Here is a 26,243-nt window from a genome sequence, read left to right as displayed (position 1 = left end):
AGCTTTGTGAACATATAAAACATCTCCAAATGTAATATGCTTAAAGTTCAATGCAAAAGAAGACATTGGCTTTAACAGAGTTAGCTTAGCAAAGCCTACAGAGAATGACATTTGAGCAATACAAAAAATAGATCTGGGTTAGAGAGATTACAAGGGCTTCTGGTTACGTGCAATTACCATGCGCACACACCATGCACAGCGAAGGGGCACGGCCACAGACGCTGTAATCTTTCAGCAGAGAAAGCTAAAATGCCTCCAAACGCTGCTACTTCCAAAGAGCTTCTTCTGTTTCTGTATTTGGGCTTCCAAAGTACACGTTACAAAGACAGAAGTGCTTACAGTTTAACTTTAATTATGTTCTAAAGAATTATTAAAAATTATAGCTAGCATTTGACACAGGACAGCTTCCAGAATCTCTCGCGGTTCAATGCTGGATTTGTCTAAAGACTCCTCAAAGAAGGAGCAGCTCCAACCATAGTAGAAAAAGCTGTGGATTGTGAGCCATAACTTGTAAGTATTTTTATTTGTTTACTTTATTACATGCATAGTGTCTAGCGTTAATGGTATGTTGTAGCGTGGATGTAAACAAGGAGAAATGTTGTTTGGCACCGCTAACAATTTAGCTACAAATTCATATTTATACGTCAAACCGATGTTAACAGCCCCAATCTTAAGCAGCGCTGCAGTGTCTCTCTATGTGGTCGCTTTCAGTGTCTCTCTATGCATCGGCTTTCTCTGCATTCTACATCTCAAAAAACAAACTTGCAAAAGACTTGCGAACGTTTCATTTTACTTATGCTTATTCCGAATATATGTGAAGACACTTGTCAGAGTTTATTTTAGGGAGCAGTCATGAGGTTCAGCTGTGTCATTCATTTTCTGTCTAATTCAGGCTCAAATTGATATGGCTATCAATGTGTGTATGCAAATGAGATGGGTGGGTGTTTTTCAGCACTGGGGGTTCACGGCTTTGTTTACTCTTAGTGTTGATTTGGCTGAAAGGGCATCCGCTAGTAAAACATATACAAGAATTGTTGGTTCATTCTGCTGTGGTGACCCCTGATATATCTAAGGACTAAAGTCAAAGGAAAGAGAGTAAGAAAATGTATTTGTTAAGTGAATACATTTCTTTGAACTTGAAATAAATTAAATAATGAAATAAAGTTTTTTTTTTTTCAATCACAGTGCATTTTAACAAAACATCTAAACTTTTTCATGATTGGAATTGTACAATATTCCACAATAAATTTGTAAAAAAAAAATAATAATAATAAAAAATAAAAAATAAATTGTCACCTCTCGGTGGCGATCCCTGTCTTTAGATTTCTCGCGGACCCAATCAATAGTGTTAAAGTCCTCATATGTGCCAACTCCAGGCACTGGCTCATCAAGCAGATCCATCAGTTTAGGAATGCCATTGGGCCCCTCTCCAGCTCCATAAGAAACACCTGCACAGATAAAACAGACAAAGATATATCGCATGAAGGTCAAACGTACTCCTAAATAACCAGCTGTGTCAGTTAAAGACCTCAGGTGAAATACTAAATGATCACAGAAGGGCTTTACTCCAGTGAGAGGATCACCATGAAAGCCATTGGGGCCCAAAGAGCTGGATTTACACTTTAAGTTACATTTTTTTACTGAAATAGAAACTAACAATGTCAGATGCCCTTCTCCCTCTGATTTTTGGCTGGGTCACCCAGTCCAGAAAGAGTTTTGGTAGTTCTGAACTTCATTCATTTACAGATGCTGGAGGCCACTGGGCTCATTGATAATTTTAGTGGTGCAAAAATACACACTGAAAAAAGCTAGCACTGAAAAGTTTGGGGTGTGTGTGTTTTTTTAAAGAAAACTAGGGGTGCTTTCACACTTGCCTGGTCTGAATTAAAATAGAAAAACAAATGGATGGCTTGCCTATCTTTGTACTTTGGATTTGGAAAATTGGTTTCATTTACAAAGTGGGAACACAAAAACTCACATACACCTATTTGGCACAAACATAATGCTTTATTGCAATTTTTTGAGATGATCTTTGTACCAGATCAAAAGGAATTGCTTAATGTTTTTTCTGTTGTTTTTCTACCAATAAAAATAAATTATAATTATTATTATTGATAATTGTTGTTACTACTATTATAGTAACCATGCATATGATCTTTTTGTTGGGTACACATATAAAGAATTGTTATTATTATCGTTATTTTTATTGTTACTACTACTACTATTATTATTATTATTATAACTACTACTGTACTACTACAACTATTATTATTATTATGATTATTATTACTATTATTATAGTAACAATGCCATTAATTTGTTTGTTGGGTACAAAAAGAAAGAATTATTATTATTATTATTATTATTATTATTATTACTACTACTACTACTACTGTACTACTACTATTATTACTATTATTATTATTTAAACATTTTGTTTTCTTTTGTGTTTCATTTCGTTTTGCACCAACAAAAAGATTAAAAGCATTGTTACTATAATAATACATATACAACTAAATTATAGGCCTGCATGATTTGAATTGTTTTCAAACCGAAATAGCAATTTGAAAGGGTGCGATTTTTAAATTGCAAAAGCTGCGATTATTTTGATGCTCGATCAAATATAGTAACAAGCATATCGTTTTTGAAAGTTCTGACAGCTTGTAAGCAGATTATCCTGAACAACACATACTAAATGTAAATGTTCTATACATCTATAAGAACTTATATGCAATTCATTCATTTAAAATATGGATGTCCCAATCAGGTTTTTTTGCCCTCGAGTCATTTGATTTGACTATCTACCGATACCGAAACCAGATCCAATACTTCTATAATACAAAACCAGATCCAATACTTCTATAATACGAAACCAGATCCAATACTTCTATAATACAAAAAATAAAAAAAATAAAGAAGAGGAAAAAAACAGATCCAGGATGTTCTTTATTTTTAATTTTATTCGTCTTTGATTGGGTCGCCTGGGTAAACTCGCTGTATTTGTTTATTTTTGAGGTGCCATACTAGGTTTATTGTGTTAAATGTAGCCTTTTCCTTTCCACCTCTTGCAATCCCAAATATCTTAAAGTTTGCTATGGCAATGTTGTCGTCATCAACTTTAAAAAACCTCTAGATAGTATAAATACTCATACTTGTTCTACTTTGCTGGCATTTAACCAATTGTGTCTCTGCGACAAAGTGATATCATGCCGCACGAGTTGCTGTTTCTGTGTAAAGTCAAGAAAGATCTGGACATCCCTAATTTTAAATTCCGCAGTTATTTTCTAAATTCATGACAACTAACGACTTTATTAGAAAAAATTTGCAACAATGTTTAAGAGGTTTTAAACAAACAGTAGCATGGTGTAGCATCGTGTACTTTGTGATTATGCCTGGTCTTCCTATGGTAATATTAAAACCACCACATTAAACATAAGCTCTTTTATGACATGGTGTCAAATCTCATTTTAAAATCACAATTTTGATCAGATAAATATTGCAATATATATTATTTTTTTTCTGCAAATCATGCAGTGCTACCAAATTAAATACAATTATACAATAAACATTGCATGTTACACTGCTATCGTGAATATATTCTCCCAGACGAAAAGGGGTAAAGGTTGTCACTTCACATTCCTGTTCCAGCGTTCACAGTTCTTCACATGACTTTAATCTGACTTTACTATTACAGAGAACAGGAAATAAACTCACACGACAGATACACAGCAATAAAACTAGCCTTGGTTAATAATTATCAACTGTCCAGAAAACAAGCTTAAATTTCTATTAATTACATACAAAACAAGTTTTGTTTATAAGAGAAAAAAGAAATTTAGCAAAAAAAAACTTGTTTTTAAGAAGAAAATGAGTCATTTTCTCAGTGTGGAAGTACCTAACTACAAAACAGTCTGATATCAAATGCTGAGGAAGTTCAAGGGAAACAAATGCATGTGAAAACCTGACACCAGTCAAAATATGAAACTGGTTACAATAGAAATAACTGGAGGGGACACTTTGATCCCATTGATAAAAGGATTTCTGTGAGGGAGATGGCAAATAGCTAAGTGGTGACTTCAGCCAATTCTCACCGCTATTCTGTCACAGACACACAAACGCCAGAGACCTATACGTTACACGTTTGCCCTCAAACCTATATCAAATGATGAAAGATTGGTACAAAAAACGATGGGAATCTTGTGAATGACAATAAAAATGAGAAACAACAATGAAGGAGGATAAAACTGGGTGTTCACTTATATTGTCATCACCACCACTGGGGCCATTTCTGAGGCCCTTTGTCTTGTGTCTATTTAAATCCAACACAGGTACAGGTTATTGTTGCCAAAAATATCAATATTTAAATATGTGTCAATACTGAAAGACTTTAAATGATATAGATACTGGCAGTTCGACAAGAAAGCAGCTGTGTGTATGGTTAAAATAGCTTCAGTCTTTAGGCTTTTCAACCAGTATTACACAGAAGTACTGGGATAATAACAGTTTATTGTTTGAATATAGGGCGGCACTGTGGGTAAGTGGTTAGCAAGGTTGCCTCACAACAAAAAGGTTGCTGGTTTGAGTCCTGTGAGAGAAACCAGAGCACCTGGAGGAAACCCACACAAACACAGTAAGAACATAGAAACTCCAGACAGAAATGCTGACTGGCCATCCCAGGACTTGAACCAGCGACCTTCCATAGAGATGTTATAGAAGTTAATCGAATAAACTAAACTGGCTTAAGTGTGTGAAAGCTTTCCAGAACTGAGAGTTGTACTTTTAGTGCTGGGTTGTGGCACCAAGTGCATTTGATGGGTAAAAACACAGCCAGACAATTAGCCAGATAATTGCCGTTTCATTACACTGTGGCAACCCATAACAAAGCAGAGAATCAGCCAAAATAACGTGAATGAGTTAGAATATAAATACTGATATTTATGATAAATAATGTAGCAATCATTGTTACGCCAACAGATGGTAACAAGCTACCATTAAAAATGTTTTGGTTACTTAATTTGTTCAAGTGATTCCTCAAAAATGCTGATTCATTCATGAGTAGCCATATTTCCATCAACCTATTTTTATGCACATTTTGCAATCTAATAAAAAATACTTAATGGGAACATCAAAATGTGCATATTTTAAAAAGTAAATGTACAAAAAAATGTATGCACTAGGGCTGCATGATTATTCAAAAAAAAGATCGCCAAACCCAACACACTACCTTAATTCGGCTTTTCTACGATTCAGCCAATTATATTTCCAGGGCCACCGTAAAGGTGGTCGCACATATCTTCATATTATTTTACATACGTTGCTCAGCAACACGAACACCTCCAAATGGTGTTAAAAGTGTCATTTACTGTATTTATAAGAATTAATTCTCCCCCAAATTTTTTTAAAATTTTTGTCTTAATGTAATGATGTATTTGTGGCCGTAAAATCACACGAGCAGACGTTTGTTTACTACCGAGAGGACGCACGTGTGCCTGCCAATGATGTCTACTTTAGTGAACAGAACCTGCATAGGCTGTGAATAAAAGGTAATAAAGTTGTAAATAACGTTCAGTTTGTTGCAGAGAGCGATTGTTTGGGAGTTGCTCAGGAAGTATGATTTGCATGTTTGTTTGTTTTTTTCTCAAAGTGGCGGCGGCCATGACATGAGTGCACCCTGCAGTGAAAGTGAAACTAAAAGATTGTACATCATTTTTATGATCATAACGCATTTTAGAGTTATGATTACGACAAACATTTTTTTTTCTTTCATAGAAAAAACAAAGTGTTGCGCATAAAAGTAAATGTTTACTGGGTCAGTATAACTTCTCTAGCCTATATAATGTTAAATATAATGCAAGAGGAAAACTGATACTGACAAATGTTTCGTTTTATCAGTGGAAAAAAAAACAGGTCTAATGATGTTGTCAATGACAAATGACAAGCATCTCTATCTATGTATGTCTCAATAATTCAATTTCAGAATTATAAATAGTTGTATTCTGAAGTCATCACTTTACTGTGAATTGGCAAACAAGACATATTTAAAGTCTGTTCAATTCCACCATTCAACTTCTATACAAAATGTAGCATTTTTAACCAACAGTAGACCTACACATAAGCCTAATATTATTGTTGTTTTTCCATATGTTTGAGAATTAACAATAATAATAGCGGACTCATATTATGCTTTATTTTACATCTACAGAATCGTGAGAAAATTGTGATCTTGATTTTAAGCAAAAAAAATAAATAAATCGTGAATCTCATTTTAGTCGGAAGCATGCAGCCTTATTACGCACACAACTTAGTAGGATAAACTTTTTATCCTACAAAAAAAATTTGCAAAAACCACAATGGAAACAAATTTACCAAATAAATTTCAGCAAGTGCATCAAAAAGGCATGTAGTTTTGTTTTAAGGTGCACATAGCCAATTTATAAAGCAAAATGGAAAACTGCTTTTCTGTTGGAACTGGAGGGCAATGGGGTGGCATTGCAGGACAAACAAGCCGAACAACCAGATTGATCATCCGAAAGGTTGTTTTGGTCATTCTAAACTGCCATAAAACATAGATATGACTGCATTCACTGCGTTTCATTTTCATCTTCTTAAGTATCTTCTGAAGTAATTTATTAGAAAAAAGACCCACAGTGGCTTCTCCTAGCACATCAAATTCCATTTTTCATTTTATTTAAAAGTGATGATTGTCTTCTCTTTGTCAGTAGACAGTAGTTTCCTCTAATGCTAAAACTAAAAAGAATTTCAAAATCTATTACAAAGCTTTATGGAATAATCGATTAGGCATCTTTTTAATTATTATCTTGATTATTTTTCAGCTAAGTCTGTCAAAAGTTGTGCCATAATATGTGCACGGTGGCTCAGTAGTTAGCACTATCGTCTCACAGCAAGAAGGTCGCTGGTTCGAGCCATGGCTGGACCAGTTGGCGTTTCTGTGTGTAGTTTTCATGTTCTCGCCGTGTTGGTGTGGGGTGTTCCGGTTTCCCCCCCTTAAGTGCAAAGACATGTGCTATAGGTGAATTGGGTAAGCTAAATTGTCCGTAGTGTATGTTTTTGAATGAGTGTGTATGGATGTTTCCCAGTACTGGGTTGCAGCTGGAAGGACATCCGCTGCGTAAAACATATGCTGGATAAGTTGGTGGTTCATTCCGCTGTGGCGACCCCTGATGAATAAAGAGATTAAGCCGAAGGAAAATGAATGAATAAATGAATGAATGGCCTGATTGAAACAGTTGTAAAAACCCTCAACCCTGGTCCATGCTTGAGCTATTAAAGGAATGCTTCAAAATAGCAGATATTTGAACATGTATTTACTATTTACTAAACCCCAAATGTCAAAAACCTGTGACTTCCGTGGCAGCAAAAGTAAATACTAGTAAGTCAACAATTACAAGTTTCAATCTATCTTCTTTTGTGAAAAACTATTAATAGACCAAACCGACTTTGTCTAATACAGTTATGTTGGTGATGAAGTAAAAGCATGCGTACAATCTCAATACCATTTCTACATAGTTTAAATTTGTCTTGTCTATGAAAGAGATAAAACTGGAAATGACAACAGAATTGATTTGTTCATTCAGCTTTAGGCTGTTATCCAAAAGAAACCCCCAGATCCTTGACAAAGAATGAGCAATCAATTGTACTCAGATTTTTTGTTTTTTGGTAGGTCAAAACCGAAAATTACCATCTTGTCATCATTCAGATGCAGAAAATCATTGGTTAACCAATGTTTTCAATTCTTGGTAACAGGCTATTATTTCATTTATAGCAAACTAATTATCATAACAAGACAATTTGTGTTAAATTCAGTCAGAAGTTTAACTTCTAAGTAAGTATATTTCTCTGTGGTATTGGGTAAAAATGTTTTAACAGGGTTCTCATTCTAGGCCAAGTGTCAAATTCCTGACTTTCTCAGAATAAAAGGCTGAATTTCCATGACCTATAATGAAAATAAAATAAGCATCTGTTGTGTTGAGCAGTCCCTCTGTGCAAAATCAAGAAAATAGTGCAACATTTTAAAGGAGCTTGCCATTTTTTTAATTCCTGCATGCTTCCCATTCCTACCATGACATCTACATTGTTTTATACTAAATACCAGTATATTCGCATATAGAAAGTGCTCATGCAGTGTGCGTTACCTTGAGTAGTCGTAGGCATAGCACAGCAAACCTTGACTGAACTGGACTGCTTTAAACACTATTTTCAAGTGACAATCATAACTCCAATCAACCCAAGTCCATTTGAACAAGACTATATTCATTGTGTCGACTGCTTTTCAACATGACTTTTTTGCTGCTATTGTTAAAGAGATTTGAATAGTTTTGTTCATTTTGATAATTTAAAGTAGCTCATTTATCAAATATGATGTAGCAGGCTTCATATGGTAATGAGGTAAACACTTTTTTTTGTTTATTTTGAGAGCTTAAGTGTCAGTAAGTCATTTTTTTTTTTTTTTACTTTTTCTATTGTCTTTGGCTTGATGGAGCACCAGCCTTGAAGATTTTCCTAGATGTGCGCACACTGATGTTTTCTTCCTTATATATAAACTGCAATGACCAATGATCCTGGAGGTCAAAAAAGTAAAGTAATGAAGGACTATGATGTGTAAACTTATATTATCCAGCAAAACAACACAAGAAATGCTGAAAATATTGCCTAATATTGTCAATTTAGGCCACAAGAGTTGAAAAACTTCCTTGCAAAGTCCAGGATGGACTAATTGAGCAATGAACAGATAAATAAACTTAAACATACAGTATTTTATCATATACAGCAGCATTTGATTGTCGTTTAAGAAGTGGTAAATGAATAAAACGGCCATGAAAAATAGCCTAACCATAACAATAGGCAAAACATGTGAAACAACATGATAAAACCACAGTATAGACAATTTCAATGTGGCCCATAAACAATTCCAGCTTCTTACCAAACTGTTTCATAACTATGACAAGTGGCAAATCAATCGTATCTTAACGTTAAAATGGCTGCCATAACATTATTTAATCCATTTGGGGACTTTTTTGGATTCTTGGAAGCTATGGAAATTCAAAATGTAATACAGGAAATACATTAGGACCAATGGTATTGCTTACATCCATCAAAATGGTCCATGGAAAAAAATAAACTGATAAAGGGAAGAAATAACAAACAAAATGCCTTATATTCCAAAACTTATGATATACAAAAATATACTAAATTCCATGACTTTCAATGTCTGGAATAAATCTTTTAATATGCCATGATACTGCAGAAACTCATATGTATTATCATCTAGAACAGGGGTTCCCAAACTTTTCAGCCCGCGACCCCCAAAATGACAATGCCAGTGACTCGTGACCCCCAATATTCTCTGAGGTGGTGGTTATAAATACAGAAACCTTTTTATGCAATGATGCGCACACACACCAATAGACCCAAGTCTATTCTTTGTTTCTTTTTTATGTATGTCAGTGCTGTAAATGGGCTAGAAAGTTTAACCTGTTGTTATAAAATCAATCTGCTGCATCTGACAGTATTGCTGTGTCTTTAGTGTAATGAAATTACCCAAGAAGTCGCAATCCAATAGAACTATTAACAATAAGCTACTATAGTAACTATATAGTTTATAGTAAATATAAACAACTATTTTTTCTCTTCAGTAGGTTACTGATAAAATACAGTAAGTCTTAAGGTTTAATAAAAATTAATTGATTTTTGAAAATCACCAGGTGACCCCCCTTCATTGTCCCGCGACCCCTCGGGGGGTCCCGACCCCCACTTTGAGAACCTCTGATCTAGAAGTCAGAAGCTTCAGTAATGCGACAGCACTAGCACAGGTAGCTCTGGCTCTCACCTGAGCCGTAGTCGCGGTCCAGAGGAGGCACATCGTCTGTGCTGGAGAAGTCGAGCGTGGCTCCTGCGATCTCCACCAGGTCCTCATCGCTGGTTCCGCTCTGCAGGCTGTTGAAGCTCTCGCCGCAGTAGCCCGTGTTGTCCATCTTTCCTCCAGACCGCGGAGGACATGGAAATGTCCTTTGACCTGAGATTAAAAGACAGCATTTAAGTTAAAGCTTGACAGAGCCCGCCCAGCTATTAATGTTTACCAGGCACCTCTAAAGTGAACAATAAACTTGGTGTGATTTCCATCATGACTTTTTAAACATACTCTGGTTTACAAGCCATTAAACAGAGATGAACTCTATATAATTGTTATAGTATGTATTAAATAAAAGTAAGAATGTAAAATGGGTAAAATTAACTCTCTCAAGCTTCCTAATGATGATATGAGTTGGTTTAAGCTGGTTTCGTTTTTTGTAAAACTAATGGATTAAAATGAGAAACTCCATGCAAATGTCAACCTTGCCATGAAAAAACGTTTTTACCAAAATACAGAAACCGTTTTTTCTAAGTTTTTTGTGTAAGCAAGTATTTTACAGTACTTTAACAATATTAAAAAACTGTATCTGTCAGTGTTTTCAAACAATTATATTTGATTTACCAGTCACACAAGTGGAAATTTCACATCTGTCACATCCATAACGACATTTTTTCCTCATAAACGCAAAAATAGGAAATAAAATAAAATCAATCAAGTTTGTTCTACAGAGAGCCAACTCTTATCCATAAGAATTGGCATTATTTATTTTAGATTGTGCCGTTTAATTCTACAAAGTATGTTGTATACTGCAAACTCGCATACTTTTTTGGTCACATCCATAATGTGTTTATTTTCCTCATTTAAAGTATAAAACATGTTTACTCATGTAACTTTCATTCATGTTTAGGTATTTTTCAGATCCCATAACTCTGTGGTCAGTTGTTTGATTGAATATAATGTTAACATAAACTTTGTATGTAAATTTATGTTTTGAGTTTTTACTGCAAATATCTAATCCACAACGCTGGAATTGCTCATAAACAAATAAAACATTAACATAAACAAAAATTAATGTGTATTAATACCTTAACATTGTTTTTATTTTACAAAATTTAATCTACCTTTTAGGTGTTGTTAAGCAGACATGGGCCAGTATAAGTTTGTGATGGTATGATAACATTGGGTAAAAATATCACGATTTCTTGGTATCGTGATTACTGCTCTAAAATAAGATTTAAAAAAAAGTCTGGGTAAAAAACAACAACTTTTCTTTTGTTGAACACAATATCTTTTATTTTAAGAAACATTGAAAATACTTTGGAACAGTAGCTTTTGATGTGGAGGGTAATTTTCTGCTGGAGATACTGTTGCCCTAAACTAAATAAAACTAAATAAAATAGTTACAAAATAAACACGTAAAAAATTGTACATATACCATAGAAATGGTATATTTTAAAAATATGGTGGTTTTAAAACTTTGACTTTTCCAAACCGCAGTAAACTTTGAACCTGATTATCGCCATTGAGGTAAAGTTGATTTAATATTTGCACATTCGTTCAGTAATAACTTGTGACATGGTCCCTCCCTATATTGTTTACCATGGTACTTTGAATATTCTGCCTCAAATCCCATGTAAGTATGACTTCAAAACAACATAAGCGTTATTTATTTGACTGTAATCAATGTTTTCCTTTTATAGCCACTGGCTGCTAATATAAATTCTTTATTTGTAATTTGCAAATAATACTTTTATAAAAAATTATATTATTAAGGATAAAGTCTGGACGTGCGAATATAAAACCAACTTTACCTCTAGGCTCTATGTTATCGTCCCATACTTACCTGAGTTTGTAGGTCTAGTTACTAGAAAAAAGTGAACGTTATTTGCAATACTTTGACCTTCACTAATGTTAATTACTTTAAGGAGTAGGCAGGAGGGTACACAGGATAAATAATCAAACAAATAAATACACAAAAGATGGGAAATTTGACTAAATGTCCAGAGATAACTGGTTTATAATGATGTTCACAAATGTTAACAGAAACCTAGACATTTTACATACTTAATGCTTTTAAAAAGTTCCGCCTTTCTAAAGTTTCTAATTTACCTCATATTTACATACAAGCGTATAAAATTTAGCTAGTGTTGATAGAAACCTGTCATTTTTAAGTCTGTGACCGTTGTGTGTGTTTTTTTTGAATCATCATTATTTGCTTTTATAGGTAAAGACTGCATTAGCACAAACACACACACAAACAAACAAACATTTAAATTGGAAGCCAATTTATTTACAAATATACAAATATTACAAGAAATGTTAATCCAATTTTACACACTTCTTATCTTAAAAATCGTTATGGCACTATACTTGTACTTTTAATAAATAAATAATTATCTTTCTTCTCTTCATATTGACTTTTATGTACACTAAATCCAGCTGAGACAAGCAGCAAAGGTAATGACATCAGCAAACTTCAACAAATGTAGGTTACTTTAGCTTAGCCAATTAGCTTGCACTAGAAATAAGCAACAGCCAGCAAAAATGGCGTACAAAATATCACACAAACACTTCTCATAGATCCAAATTCAAACCATCAGCGATGAGGAGCTCTGACAAATTCACATCAATAGTCATGGGACTGGTTAGCAGGACAGATAGCCTGATTGTTTGCTAACCAGCTGTAATTTCATAACCTTCAAAACTGCGGATTAATGGCATTAAACTAAAGTCTTACAGGGCATATTTATAACGTTAACATGACAAACACTGACTCTGCCAACAGTAAAGTGAAAGAAGTAAACATTTACCTTGTTTGCGATCCTGTGTAACTCAAAAGCCGATGCCAATGACGCGCAATCGCTGTAAGACATGCATAGCCGATTGCCGATACATGGACTTCAGCAGTCGATTAACGATGTCTATGTGACTGTCACTACTGTCCAAAAACATTGCATAGAAGTGTAGATACATAACCTACTATTGAGCCCATAATAATAGGAATTAAATATCATTCAAAGTATTGAAATGGTATTAATAAAATTCCAAAATGCAATTAATATGTAAATTTATTATTAAAACATTAGACTATCATTAAAAAAATAAAAGGTAGCCTAACAGCAATCGTTCTAAAGCAGGTTCATTTCCAAGCACGTTTATTTTCTCTTAAGAAGGTCAAAAACAAACTTTTAATTAAGCTCATTGCATGAATTTGATTTAATAATAATAAAAATGTAAATACACTTCATGATTGAATTGTAATTAGCATGCAAAATACTTTTCATATTTACTTTTATTACTTTGAGGAATTGTCATAATAAATACTTAAAAATATGCAGGAGTATGCTGAACTTTTCTGCATGTTAATAACTGAAACAAGTTGCAAAGATTAAAAATGTAAGTGTAGCCGTATCACCAATATGAAAATGAACAATTGTTGTAGACTGCGAATTCTTTGTAGTTAAACCACAAATTATGCATTGTTTTATTACACCAAATAATCAACAGTTTAACCATGATATTTGTATCAAAACTGTGTTCATGCAAATGATAATTAACATATCGTCATCTACTACTCTGAAAGTTTAACTTTTTCTTTACTGACAATTTCTAAATAAATATAAATATGTAATATAGACTACCGGTCAAAAGTTTGGGGTCAGTAGGATTATTAAATGTTTTATAAGCTCCTCCTGCTCACCAAAGCTGTATTTATTTAATCAAAGATACATGCATTTATCATCAAAGATACATACATTTTTTTTCAACATGTAATGTTTATTTTATTCCTTATTTGTTTTAGATGTTTTTTTATCACGTAATTTTGTTAAATGTATTACTTGATAAATCTAATGTGCTAATGTATATTCTTATAAAGTTAAATAAATTTAAATAAATAAATACCACAAAAACTTATTTGTAGATTGGTTTATTTAATTCTAACTGTATCATACAGTCTGTATGGGACAGTTGTTTTTGAAATTGGCTGATCAAGTACACAGAAACAATTCATCAGCAAAAACAATACATAAACAAAAAAACAAAAAAAGCATTATTTTTTGTTCAGTTTAACACTGTGCAATCTCAAGTAATGCTTAAAATATTGTTTTTCTTTACAGCTTTTCAGAATACTCCATTTTCACACACATAGGCTATATTTATTTGACACACTTAATTTTCATTTAAGTTAAAATGGTGGCTTTTTAACCTCTGCCATTTAGTAATGCCTCATGTCAGATAATTTTTTTTCGGCTTCTTTGGTTTTATGGCTGTTTTCCTCCATCTACTGGCTGAAGTGTGTGACTACTGATGAATGAGTGATTATAGCCAAACTAAAAAAAACAAGTCTTAAAATACTGTGAAAATTGTTCTTGCTCTGTATAACAGCACATGGGAAATGTTAAAAGAATTTATTTACAGGAGCTAAAGGTCTAATAATTTTGTCTTTAACTGGCCTATATTGCATGCATGTGTCTCTATTGTTTCATTATAAATAACTAACTTAAGTTAGTTTTGTTAATGTTAAAGTTATGTTATGTAAACTTATTTTAAACTTTATATTAATAAAAACGCACACTGATATCAACATGGTTATTAACAATAACAATTTATTGAGCAGCTTCAGCACATTAACTCATTTACTTCATTTTTACTAATTTCTTAATTAATTAATGTATGCATTCATTAATTTATGAAACAAAATGGCTATTTATTGCACCACACTTTTAAGTTTACTACATACATTTTTGTGCGCAAAGTGCGGTGCGTGATTTCATTTTTTCTTAAAATGTGTATTATGAACCTCACGTTGTCCTGAACCCGATGGACTTTGTGTTGTCACGACTCACCGTTTGGACTTTGACAGGTGTCTTAAAACGCCATCGCCAATGAACATGAAACCATAAGTGTACATTACAAATTTTTTAAAACAAATATTTTGAGAACTTTTCATTTTGTACCGACATACACAGATTAAGTGACAGGATCACACTGTTCTGTCATCTGGAGCACATGCTGAACTTTTACCGCTCTTTTTCAGGTCATTGCTAGCTTTGACCCACATAGTCCGAATTTATGAATAGACATTTAAACAAAAGTTGTACAGATTTACATTTTTTTATGTGAATAATGTTTAAGAGGGGTTCAATGTTTGTCCTATCCCTCACAAAAAAATAAGCCAACTTAAAGTTCAATTTGTTTAAGTATACACTTGAGTAAAGTAGGCTAGCATTTTCTATTTATGTGTGCTACTTAAGCTATACTAAATTACTTGTTAGTGTACTATTTTAACAATCCAACGAATTGACCAATATTTTGAAAGAATACTTTTAAATATACTGTTAGTAAACTGGCAGTAACAATTGTTTTTCATTAATGGAACAGATATCACACATTTAAAATATATTTTTCGTTTAAAAAAAAGTAATGTGCATACATTTACACTTATTTACACACATATCTTGTTGTTTTTATAGGCTACTGCAACTATTAGTTATCTTGAGTTTACTTTTGAACTGACCATCACACTATTTATGTATTGTTTTGCACTTAAGCTACCATTCTTTGTTTTTAAAAAGTATATAGTATTTGCATATTTTAAAAGTCCCCCATTAGGTCATTTTAAATGGTGTGATGAAAATAAAAATATTAATTGTAAGACTAAATAAAATACAGTTGTTACATTATTCTGCCGGCACAATGTTATACATGTAATATATATTGATTATATTCATGTTGAAATGGTGATGCAATGGAATGCAATATTTTTAGCATGAGGCCATATGTTATCTGAGTGAACTCGATGACCTATTGATTCAGAAAGATACTGGTTTAAAAAGTTCTGACATTTATTCTGCATTTTTATATGTTCCAGCTTAAATCCAAATATGAGATTTTGTGCATGTTATATTTCTAAACAACATATTCTAATCAACACAATGTTTTTGAAATTGAAATATATATGCAATGTGGAGTAGATTAATAAATGTAAAGGTATAACATGGGTTTACTACAGTACATTATTCTATTAAAATATATCATTACTAAAATAAAACCATTACATTTTTTGGATGCTTTTATCATTAAAACAATAATCATGACATGAAATACTTATTAGACACATTTTTAAAAACATTTTAACAATAAAAATATATAAAACTATATATAATTTCTAAAGTTTTATTAACAAATTATGTGTTAACAAATATAAATCCGGTAAAAAATGTACAATATTTTATTTGCTAACGTTAAATATTAGTTCTTAACGCTTTTAATTAAAATATTTTAGCTATTTTAAAGTATTTGTTTATTTATTAAACCAATGCTGCAAATGATTACACATATTTCTAAACAACACAAATTTGTTAAATCGTTAAAACATTAAAAACATGCATGCAGTGTGAAGATTTTTTATACTTTTAAAGCATTTATTAATGCACAAGTTCCTAGACACTTTAATTTATAGTTATTAATTGTCATTTTAAAAGCAATTGTGTAAATCTCACCAAGCGTAGCCAAGAGTATAATTTTACTTCCATTAATTCCAGTAACTAGTATAAATGTTAACGTTGGCTTATGTAAATGCTCAAACATTGACCAAATCACGTGATTTTATCTTGGCCTTGACCTTGAGCACAGTAAGAGAGCAGAAGAGATGGACGTAACGCTCATAAATACACAGGGACATTGCAGAGTTCCGCTGATCTCCAGGACACACTGATAGACTACACTTTTGTAGGAATTATCAGCATCAAAATGCATCTGCAGCACTTTAACCCGGCAAAAGCTGGATTTTGCATACTAATCTTGCAAGTTCTGATATATCAGGTGAGTTTTAAACTGACTTTCTTTTTTATTTTGAGAAATGATACCAAAAGTGGAAATGTTTTTATTATTAAGAAATTTATATAAAATTTACATAATTAAAATGACTTTAAAGAAGAATATTTCAATAAAATTGGTCAAATTAGGCTGCAAAGTACTTTGATAAAGTGAAAGTTTCTAAAATGATTTTTGCAGGTGTTTTATGTGTGTCATGTTCTTAAAAGTGTATGTAACATTTTGCAGTTTCAGCTTAACATGTTACCTTAATTAGTTGTACAACATGTTTAATTTTAGATTAGGCTAATTTCAACATATTTTAAAATGTAAGGTTTTAACACTAAAATATGTGCATTGTGAGGTGATATGATGAATAATTTCATTTTTGTTAACAAATATTACTTACATGGGTTAAACAAAGTGAGGTTATTTTTGCTGAAACTCAGGCATTTATTATTTATATAACATTGACTTTAACATTAACTAATACAGCATTGAATGTTCTGATACATTAGTAGATATCTAAAGAAACCTAGCTAATGATGGACAGTTTTGTTAATTAATTATCAAAATACCATGATATATTGATCTTTTTTGCTTCATTTAAGCTAAATTATCATGATAACATAATAAATGAGACCTTATTGTACAACATTACAGAATTAATTAAAAAATATATAATTATTTAATAAAAATGTTTAAAGTCATAAATAAAGTAAATAAAGTAACATTTGAAAAGTTAACTTAAAACATTTATTTGTTAAATATTTTTTAAAATATTAGTAATTTAAATTTATATATGTTTTAAATTAATAATTTATAACATGTTTTTAAAACAATTATAATATGCTAATCACTGTAAAAAAAAAAAAAGCTGGGTTCCACACAATCAATTTGTGTTGTCACAACCCAAAGTAATTAACTTAACTTATTAGTTTTTACAAACTTTAGTAAATTGAGCATAAAACAATTAAGTTTCCCCCTCGAAAAACCCAATAATTGTGTTGTATCAGTTCATTATAGTTCAAACAAACAGCAAACATCTTTTTTTTTGAGTGCTTTCTGACTAAGAAACATACAACTGAAATCAGAATTATTAGCCACCTTTAATTTTATTTTATTTTTTAAATATTTCCCAAATGATGTTTAACTGAGCAAGGAAATTTTCACAGTATGTCTGATAATGTTTTTTCTTCTAGAGTAAGTCTTATTTGTTTTATTTCGGCTAGAATCAAGCATTTTTTTATATTTAAAAAAACATTTTAAGGTCAAAATTATTAGCCCCTTTAAGCTACGTATTTTTTCATATAGTCTACAGAATAAACCATTGTTATAACTTGCCTAATTACCCTAACCTGCCTAGTTAACCTAATTAATTTCAGTTAAGCATTTAAATGGCACATTATTTCTGTATAGAACAGTCTTGAAAAATATCTAAAATAAAATAAATCAGATAAGATAAGATAAGATAAAATAAATCACTTATTAAAGATGAGTTATTAAAACTATTATGTTTAGAAATGTGTTGAAAGCATTAAACAGAAATCTCTCTTAAACAGAAATTGAGAAAAAAAAATAAACAGGGGGTCTAATAATTCTGACTTCAACTGTATATTTTAGGTATCTTCTGTACCAGTTGTGACACCTGAGGTTCAATCCGACCTTCAGTCATCAAAAATCCTGAACCGCAAGGTACGGATGTCTCCTCTGTGGCGAATCATGGGCTACAAACCATACGGAGCTCACTGTCATGATAATATTGAGTGCAATACAGGATTTTGCAGGTAAATCACTGCTAACAACCATCTCATGTCATTTAACATCCTAAAAACACCTAAAGTAAACTGATTTATTTTCTATCCTCAGGAACGGTCAATGTTCGTTTAATGAGGCTGTTCATTCCTAGCGGAGCGGAGGCCTGGAAATACTCATTTATGAGTCAACTTAACTATTTTTGTACTATTTTATGTTCATATCATTGGCTATGTTGCAAGCACTTTAATTTTTTAACTGTCAAAGGTCTGACTTGAAAAGTTACATGGGTTTCCATATATTTGTTGTATGTTCATTTGATAATATGATAATGTGATGTTAAATCTGAAAGTCTCAAAGAGATAGTTCACCCAAAAATGAAAACTGCCTAAACATTTTACTTAGTCAACAGTTTCTAATTTCTTCATTTTTTTCTTCTGTTGAACACGAAACAAGATATTCTGAAGAATGTTCAGAAGGAAACAGCAGCAACTGACATCCATAGTAGGAACAAAAAAAAAACTATGAAAGTTGATGGCTGTTTATTGCAGCATTGCTCTTTTATGTTCAACAGAATAAAAAAAACTTAAAGACTCAAAACATGATGACAGAATTTTCATTTCTGGTTTCTATCGCTTTAAGGTTTGCATTTGGCAAGACACTGCAGGCTAATATGTTAGCCTAATTTAAGTACTAATATTTATCCGTCCATCAGTTTATTGAATACACTGAGAAATGCAAACATTTTTTGCAGATGATTTTGAAGATGTGCTTTATGCAAATGAGGGATTATTTATTTAAATATGCACTAATTTGCATACATTTCTTGCACAAAAATCGGTAACACTTTACAATAAGGTTTATTAGTTAATGCATTTACTAACATGAACTAATCATGAACAACACATGTACAGCATTTATTAATCATAATTGAACATTTACTAATGCATTATTAACATCCAAGTCCAAGTTAACATTAGTTAATGCACCATGAGTTAACATGAACATGAACTACTGTATTTTCATTAACTAACGTTAACTAGCATGAACAAATACAGTAGTAAATGTATTGTTCATTGTTTTTTCATGTTAGTAAATGCATTAAGTAGCATTAACTAATGAACCTTATTGTAAAGTGTGACTCAAAAATCTGAACATTAAATGAGGTCAGCTTCAAAAATTACATTTATTTTATTTATTTACACTAGAGTTAAAGTTTTTTGAGATTTTGAGATTTTTATCACTCCATAATTCAGAAAATACTGCAAGCAACCAGAACAAAAGAATTGAATTGAAATTAATACCTGACATAACCCCTTCTGAAAACAGATTATTTGTAAAGTTTAGTGTGCTGTAATTTAGATTTATGGAAAAAAAAAAAAAAACATTTGTTTTCCTAAAATAGAGCAGGAATGCCCAAACCTTTTCTTATGAAGAGCCAAACTTGATTGAGGCTAGTGGGCTGAAGGTAAATATATTTGCAATAGTAATTTCCTAATTTATTTATGATTAACAATGACTATAAAACATTGCTTTATATTAAATAATAAAGTTTTTTTACATTTTATAATAAACTTACTACAGTAAAAACAAAACACTCTAATTTATAACAGAATTACCCTAGTTTAATTATTATTGATTTGCTCACCGATGTCTTCTGCATAGTCCTCTATCCGTCGAGGGACATTATTTACATTTAAAAACTCTGATTTTAACATTTAATTGAAACATTTTGTTTCAGTTTGCTCTAAATAAAATAAATAAAATAAAGGCATTCACCTGAACCCTCTCTTTCATACTCATTCTCCTCTCAGATGGCATGGTGGGCCAAAACAAAGGTTACAATGGGCCAACTTTGGTCTGTGGGCCCTAGATTTGGACATATCTGAACTAAATTAAAAGGAAAAAAAGTCTCAAAAGTGTGTTTTGCCTGCAGTGTCTCTCCTTAAAGCTTTAATCTGGTGTACTTTCATTACACTAAATTGTGTAATGCACTATTAAAAATTGTTTATTATCTTTTATAATAACTCGCTGAGCCTAAACTTTCAATTTGAACATCTATGTTGAAACTAATAGGGATATTTGATATAAAGTACTGTATTTGATAAGGTATGAGGGACACAGAATCGGTCTATATGAGAACGTGGCCGGCCGCACGCATCCTCTGTGTTCTCAGAAAGCCATTAAAGGCCCCTAAAGGCCCTCGGTGTCCTCATGCTTGTGAGAGGTGTATTTGCACAAGAATGTACTGTAACAGACCCAATGTCATTGTACTGTGACCTCCACATGTACTCAGATGTTCTGACACAAAAGAGCAAAGTCTTGGTCTGTCAAATAAAACGCTAAAAATACCTGCTTCTGTGATGGTGAGTTCATTTTTTCGTTTTGTGCTGTTTTTGGGGAATGCGTGTGTGCTTGTAAGTGAACATGGATAAGCTTTTTTTGTTTTTTTTGTTATAATAACCATATTAATTTTAAACATTTTTGACATTTAAATTTACTTTTGGTGTAATAACATCTGGTCATTTTAGACCGAAAAATATTTGGTTTTGAATTATTTTGTTGTTTTCCTTTATTGGAATGGGCGATGATAGTAGGTAATTTTTGTCTCATTAGTTAATGTCAAAATTAAACACTCAAAAAATCATGGTCATAAAAAAATTGAACAAAAATTAAAGCTGTATCAGAAAAAAACTAATAAATGTATCTAAATATAATTTTTTACCAACTAATTGCTAAATGTTTGTATAGTTTGATTTGAATTGTTACTAATAATTCAATATTCATTCATTCATTCTTCTTCAGCTTAGTCTCTTATTTATCAGAAGTCGCCACAGCGACTGAACCGCCAACTATTCCGGCCTATGTTTTACGCAGCAGTGCCCTTCCAGCTGCAACCCATTACAGGAAAACACCCATACACTCTCACATTCACACACACAAACACACATGGTCAATTTAGTTAATCTAATTCACCTATACCGCATGTCTTTGGACTGTGGGGGAAACCGGAGCACCCAGAGGAAACCCAAGTGATCACGGGGAGAACATACAAACTCCACAGAGAAATGCCAACTGACCCAGCCGGGACTCGAACTGCAGCAACCTTCTTGCTGTGAGGTGACAGTGCTAACCACTGAGCCACCATAATTATTCTTTATTGAGATATTTTTTTGAAATTATCTAATGCTTTCCATGTGTTCATATTCTAAAGATTGGTTGTTCTTAATGCAAACCTGCAAACGTCTAATGAAAAATAAAAAAATAAATTCAAAGGCAGACCTCTAAATATATACTTTAAATATAAATCTAGAAAATGTTTTAAAAAATTTTAACTTGATAAAACTAAGAAATTATGTCCAAGAAAATTCTCCTTATAAAATTATACAGGACATTTAGCTGAATCAGTAGATAATATACGCTCTAAAAACTGCCTGGTTATTTTAACCAAATTTTGGATGTAATATAGACTAATCCAACTGCCAATTAAAATAATAGAACCAAATTTAACCCAATGGTTGGGTTAGTACATATTTTACCCAATTTAGGTTTAAATAAGCCAGCATTTCCTAGAGTGAAATAATATATAATATTATATAAAATTCCTTACTGTTGATTTAAAATAATTAATTAATTAATTAATTCATTCATTCATTCATTTTTTTTCGGCATAGTACCTTTAGTAATCAGCGGATGCCACAGGGGAATGAACTGCCGACTTCATTCATTCATTTTCTTTTCGGCTTAGTCCTTTTATTAATCTTGGGTCGCCACAGCAGAATGAACCGCGGACTTATCCAGGATATGTTTTACGCAGCAGATGCCCTTCCAGCTGCAACCCATCACTGGGAAACAACCATACACTTCCATTCACACACATAAACTATGGACAATTTTAGCTTACCCAATTCACCTGTACCGCATGTCTTTGAACTGATGCTTCTCACAGACTGATCACATGGACTATTTAAATAACACAGAAACACTGTTGCTGAGTTTGTTGATTTGTTAGTAACCATTACAACACAGATTCCTTAATTTGTTTTCCTGTGTATTTTGACCTTCGCCTTGTTTGTTTGTGTACATTGCCTGCTGCCTGCCTGTTGACCTTCTTCCTGTTTAATTGACCACAACACTGGATCGCCCTTATCTGTTTGCTCCTCAGTTGATCGTTGCTTGCTTGACCACTCTCTGTCTGAATAAAGACTGAATATGTATCCGCACCCATTCTCAGTGTCCACTTCACTGTTACACCAAACATAATTAGAAATAGAAAGATTTAAATTCAAGCAACAAATTGCAAATAATTTCAACACTTTTTTCTATTTTTTGCTTCTCTTGATTTTCCTCTTTTTTATTTTTATTTGCATTAACTATTTTTCTAAAACATGTAAAGTTGGGTGTACTAGTTTTTGGAGTGTTATTGTAAGTTATTTTATTAGATAAGCTCCAGATTTGGCTTTAGGCCTGATTATTCTAATGTATTTCCACATATATAATATTGTATAGGTTCCTATTAAAAATATGAATTTAAAAGAGAGATTTGTGAGGGGTGTACTTGTACGTGCTGAGTACTGTATCTCACTCAAAAATTAAAATTTACTTGGTTCCAATCTTTTATCATTTTTTTTTTTTTTTTTGCTGTTGAGCACAAAAGAGGAGCTAAAAACCTAAATTATTGATTTCTAAAGAAAAACAAAAACTGCAGAAGTTGGTGTTACATGTTTCCGGCTTTCTTCAAAATGTCTTCTTTTGTGTTCAACAGAAAAAAATTTAATAAAGGATGAGTAAATTATGAACTATTTTTATGTCTCTCCAATATAATGTACAGTGGGTTGTATTCAAGCCTGTAACCTTCAGAAAAGTCTAGAACTTGTTTTATTTTATTTTTAATTTCTTGTTAGTATATTTTGAAATACAACTGTTTTGACCTGATGTTAATGGAAAGGGACAAAAAATCATTAAAGATTATTGAAATTTAAAAAAAAAATTTCTTTGACTCTTATGGAAGCAGGGAAACTGATTAACGCACAGTTATAGTAGGTTAAAGTCGTTTCGTAGTAGTTTCAGGCAGGTTTCAACCTCATTACAGTTTCATATCACTACGCTGAATGATTTCAGTTATTTCAGTCTGTCATCAATAATTCTTTAGCAACTGATCAATTGCAAGTATGGAAGTAAACAGCTATAATCCCGAGCGCGCCTCAACACCAGTTACACCATCTAATAATGTAACAGATACAGCTGTACAACTCGTCCTCAAGGCTTTGACATTTGCCCACTTCACATGTACTTGACACTTGATACTTGATCCGCCAGCAGTAAAGACGCACCGCTGGTGGTGAGACTCTGGAGCTAAACTGCGCTCAGAAGCACAATGAGAAGTCGCAGTAATTCTGGAGTCAAACTTGACAATTATGCCAGAACTTTACAACAGACGATCCTCTGTCAGCAGGTGAGCAGAAACATCCCACTTTCCACTATACTGTATGCCGCTTGTGTTGTGTTGCTCTTTTACACACACACTAGCCTTTACTGAAACTGCAGAGTAACATCTCTGATGAAAAGGTATGCTTTAAATATGCTTTAAAGTAAATAAATACATAAAAGAAAATATGATTTAAGATAAATAAGATATTTTTCCCCCTCTGGCTGTAAAGCTTAAATTTGCTTTAATGTGTTTTGTCTAATAAAGTTGGTTTTTAAATAAATGATAATAGTAAATAGTAATGAATTAAATTAAATGTTTGTGCATTATTCGTATTTAAATATATTTGTTACAATAGTTATCTTTAATAATAAGTAATAATTCTAATATATAGTTATTAGTTATCCTAAATGTTGCAAACAGCGGCAATACTGTTGATCTACTGTTGTAGATCTTTTATTTAACATATTAAAGTCATTTGTTGTGAATACTAGGCTATATTGTTTTTGAGTCATACTATACTATAGTACAATACTATGTATTACAGTGTGTTGCATATATTATATATTGTTTAAAAATCTATGTTAATCAATGCTTCATAATACTGTTAAGAATACACACAGCAAAATCCTCTGAGTAAAATGTAGGCCTACTCAGTTTAGATAGCATTTAGGCCCTCTCTAAATTGAGTTGATGATACTCAATTTAATGAGACATTGAAAGGATGATGTTTGAGTACTGATGATGAACACTTGCTGTTAATAAGCAGAAATACGGAAGAGAAACACAAAGCTACAACTGACTTAAGTCACAGACTTAGATGAAGTCAGCTGAAATATAATACATTGAATCTCTCAAAATCTCAGCAGAGGACCATTAAGCAACTCCACAAACAACAGCTTTACCAACCTGCTTGCCCTTTAAAGAGGGACTAAGTATTCTCTGAACTGAGTAAATTCTACTCAAGAGGATTTTGCTGTGCAGTCACAACAGTGATCTGATAAACAGTATACAGGGTATAAATGGATATATTATGTTGATTTTAGTAAAAGCTAAAGTACACTACAGTATTTAGTATAATAAAAACTCTAGTATACTTTTTTACTAAAGTAAACTGTGGTGTTTTATTGTAGTGTAAAATACTCTATAGTTAGAAAATCTACATTATTTGGGTATTTGTATTATATGTTTATATTATGTTGTAGAATTACCACTACAGATCAGAGCACTTTACTATAGTAAACACTGTAGAATTGATTATAAATTTCTATAGTATTTTTTTATGTGGAACTGAACATGGTTAAAGTGTATTGTTGACAGAACTTTTTTAGTTAAATGTTTCTCCATATGAGGGTGTCAAAGTAACGCAGGGGTTAGCACAATCGCCTCACAGCAAGAAGGTCGCTAGTTTGAGCCCCAACTGGGTCGGTTGGCATTAATGTGTGGAATTTGCATGTTCTACTCATGTTCGCTCCACAGTCCAAAGACATGCGCTATAGGTGAATTGAATAAGCTAAATAGTTTTTAGTGTATGTGTGTGAATGCAAGAGTGTATGGGTGTTTCCCAGTGTTGGGTTGTGGCTGGAAGGGCATCTGCTGCGTTAAACATATGCTGGATAAGTTGGTGGTTCATTCCGCATTGGTGACCTCAGAATAATAAAGGGACTAAGCCAAAAAGAAAAAAATGAATGAATAGATAAAATAATGTTTTTTTTAAAGCAAAAAAAAAATGTATTTTAACAATTTGTCTAATAAAGTTGGTTCTTAGATGAGTGCTAATAATAATAATAAGTTAAATTAAACTTTTGTGCAATTTCTTTTATTTAAATATGTTTGTAACTAGTTATAAATCTGAAATTTTGCACACAATGAAGCTGCAGTTGTGTACATTTAAAGTTGGCAATAGGCCCTTTATTGATTTTCAATCATACTATAATTGTATATTACATGCTGTATATATTGTTTAAAAATGTTTGTTAATAAATCCTACATAATACTAGTATTATGGTAACAACGATGACCTGGTAAACAGTATACAGGATATATATGAATATTAATTTAGTGTAAAACTAAAGTATTATATTAAAAACTGTAGTATTCTTTAGTTTTTGACTAAAGTAAAATGTGGAGTCTCATCTCCCATTCCCTTTAAGAGTCAGTTGCGTCACACCATGGCGCATTAGCTATTCAAATGGCAAACTTTGTAAGTGGAAAAACTGAACACTTCACTAGCGAGAAAACAGTTAAACAGACCATCTGCAGCCCGAGGATAAAGAACAAGCCTCCTCCGTTTGGCCACTTTACTCTCTCTTCACTTTTACTCTTTACTCTTTCAATTTCGTGGATAAGGAAAGGCTGTTGTATGCACTCCAC

The 26,243-nt window shown here is 32.2% G+C and overlaps 3 protein-coding genes across 22 annotated transcripts in view; 2 read left to right on the top strand and 1 right to left on the bottom strand.

Moving 5' to 3' along the window:
• Nucleotides 1-12,744, bottom strand: part of clcn5a (Cl-/H+ antiporter 5a) — a 33,235-nt gene extending 20,491 nt beyond the window's left edge. For all 14 annotated transcript variants that reach the window (XR_015520384.1, XR_015520385.1, XR_015520386.1 and 11 more), the window contains exons 1-3: nucleotides 12,682-12,744; nucleotides 9,848-10,033; nucleotides 1,297-1,448 (exon numbers count right to left, since the gene is read on the bottom strand). Coding sequence is in view for 1 of the 14 variants with exons in the window: in XM_087301426.1 (XP_087157552.1) it covers nucleotides 1,297-1,448; nucleotides 9,848-9,992 (297 nt within the window). In the remaining 13 variants the exon portion in view is untranslated. The remainder of the gene's footprint in view (nucleotides 1-1,296; nucleotides 1,449-9,847; nucleotides 10,034-12,681) is intronic.
• A 3,749-nt stretch (nucleotides 12,745-16,493) lies between these two features.
• On the top strand, nucleotides 16,494-20,793 carry si:dkey-22f5.9. 2 transcript variants are annotated; one of them, XR_015519401.1, is made up of 4 exons: nucleotides 16,494-16,696; nucleotides 18,311-18,474; nucleotides 18,557-19,308; nucleotides 19,536-20,793. XR_015519401.1 is itself a non-coding variant. In NM_001386361.2 (3 exon segments), coding segments are annotated over 3 exon segments (276 nt in total). In that variant the 5' UTR covers nucleotides 16,543-16,624; the 3' UTR covers nucleotides 18,597-20,793.
• A 2,947-nt stretch (nucleotides 20,794-23,740) lies between these two features.
• phka1b (phosphorylase kinase, alpha 1b (muscle)) overlaps nucleotides 23,741-26,243 on the top strand; it is a 47,365-nt gene continuing 44,862 nt past the window's right edge. For all 6 annotated transcript variants that reach the window (XR_015520382.1, XM_087301413.1, XM_087301411.1 and 3 more), the window contains exon 1: nucleotides 23,741-23,897. Coding sequence is in view for 4 of the 6 variants with exons in the window: in XM_087301411.1 (XP_087157537.1) it covers nucleotides 23,820-23,897 (78 nt within the window). In the remaining 2 variants the exon portion in view is untranslated. The remainder of the gene's footprint in view (nucleotides 23,898-26,243) is intronic.

The sequence above is a fragment of the Danio rerio genome, chromosome 21 (assembly GCF_052040795.2).
Source record: "Danio rerio strain M-AB ecotype USA chromosome 21, GRCz13ab, whole genome shotgun sequence".
Classification (NCBI taxonomy): domain Eukaryota; kingdom Metazoa; phylum Chordata; class Actinopteri; order Cypriniformes; family Danionidae; genus Danio; species Danio rerio.
The sequence above is the reverse complement of the archived record's forward strand: the minus strand, read 5'-3'. Positions and strand labels throughout refer to the sequence as shown.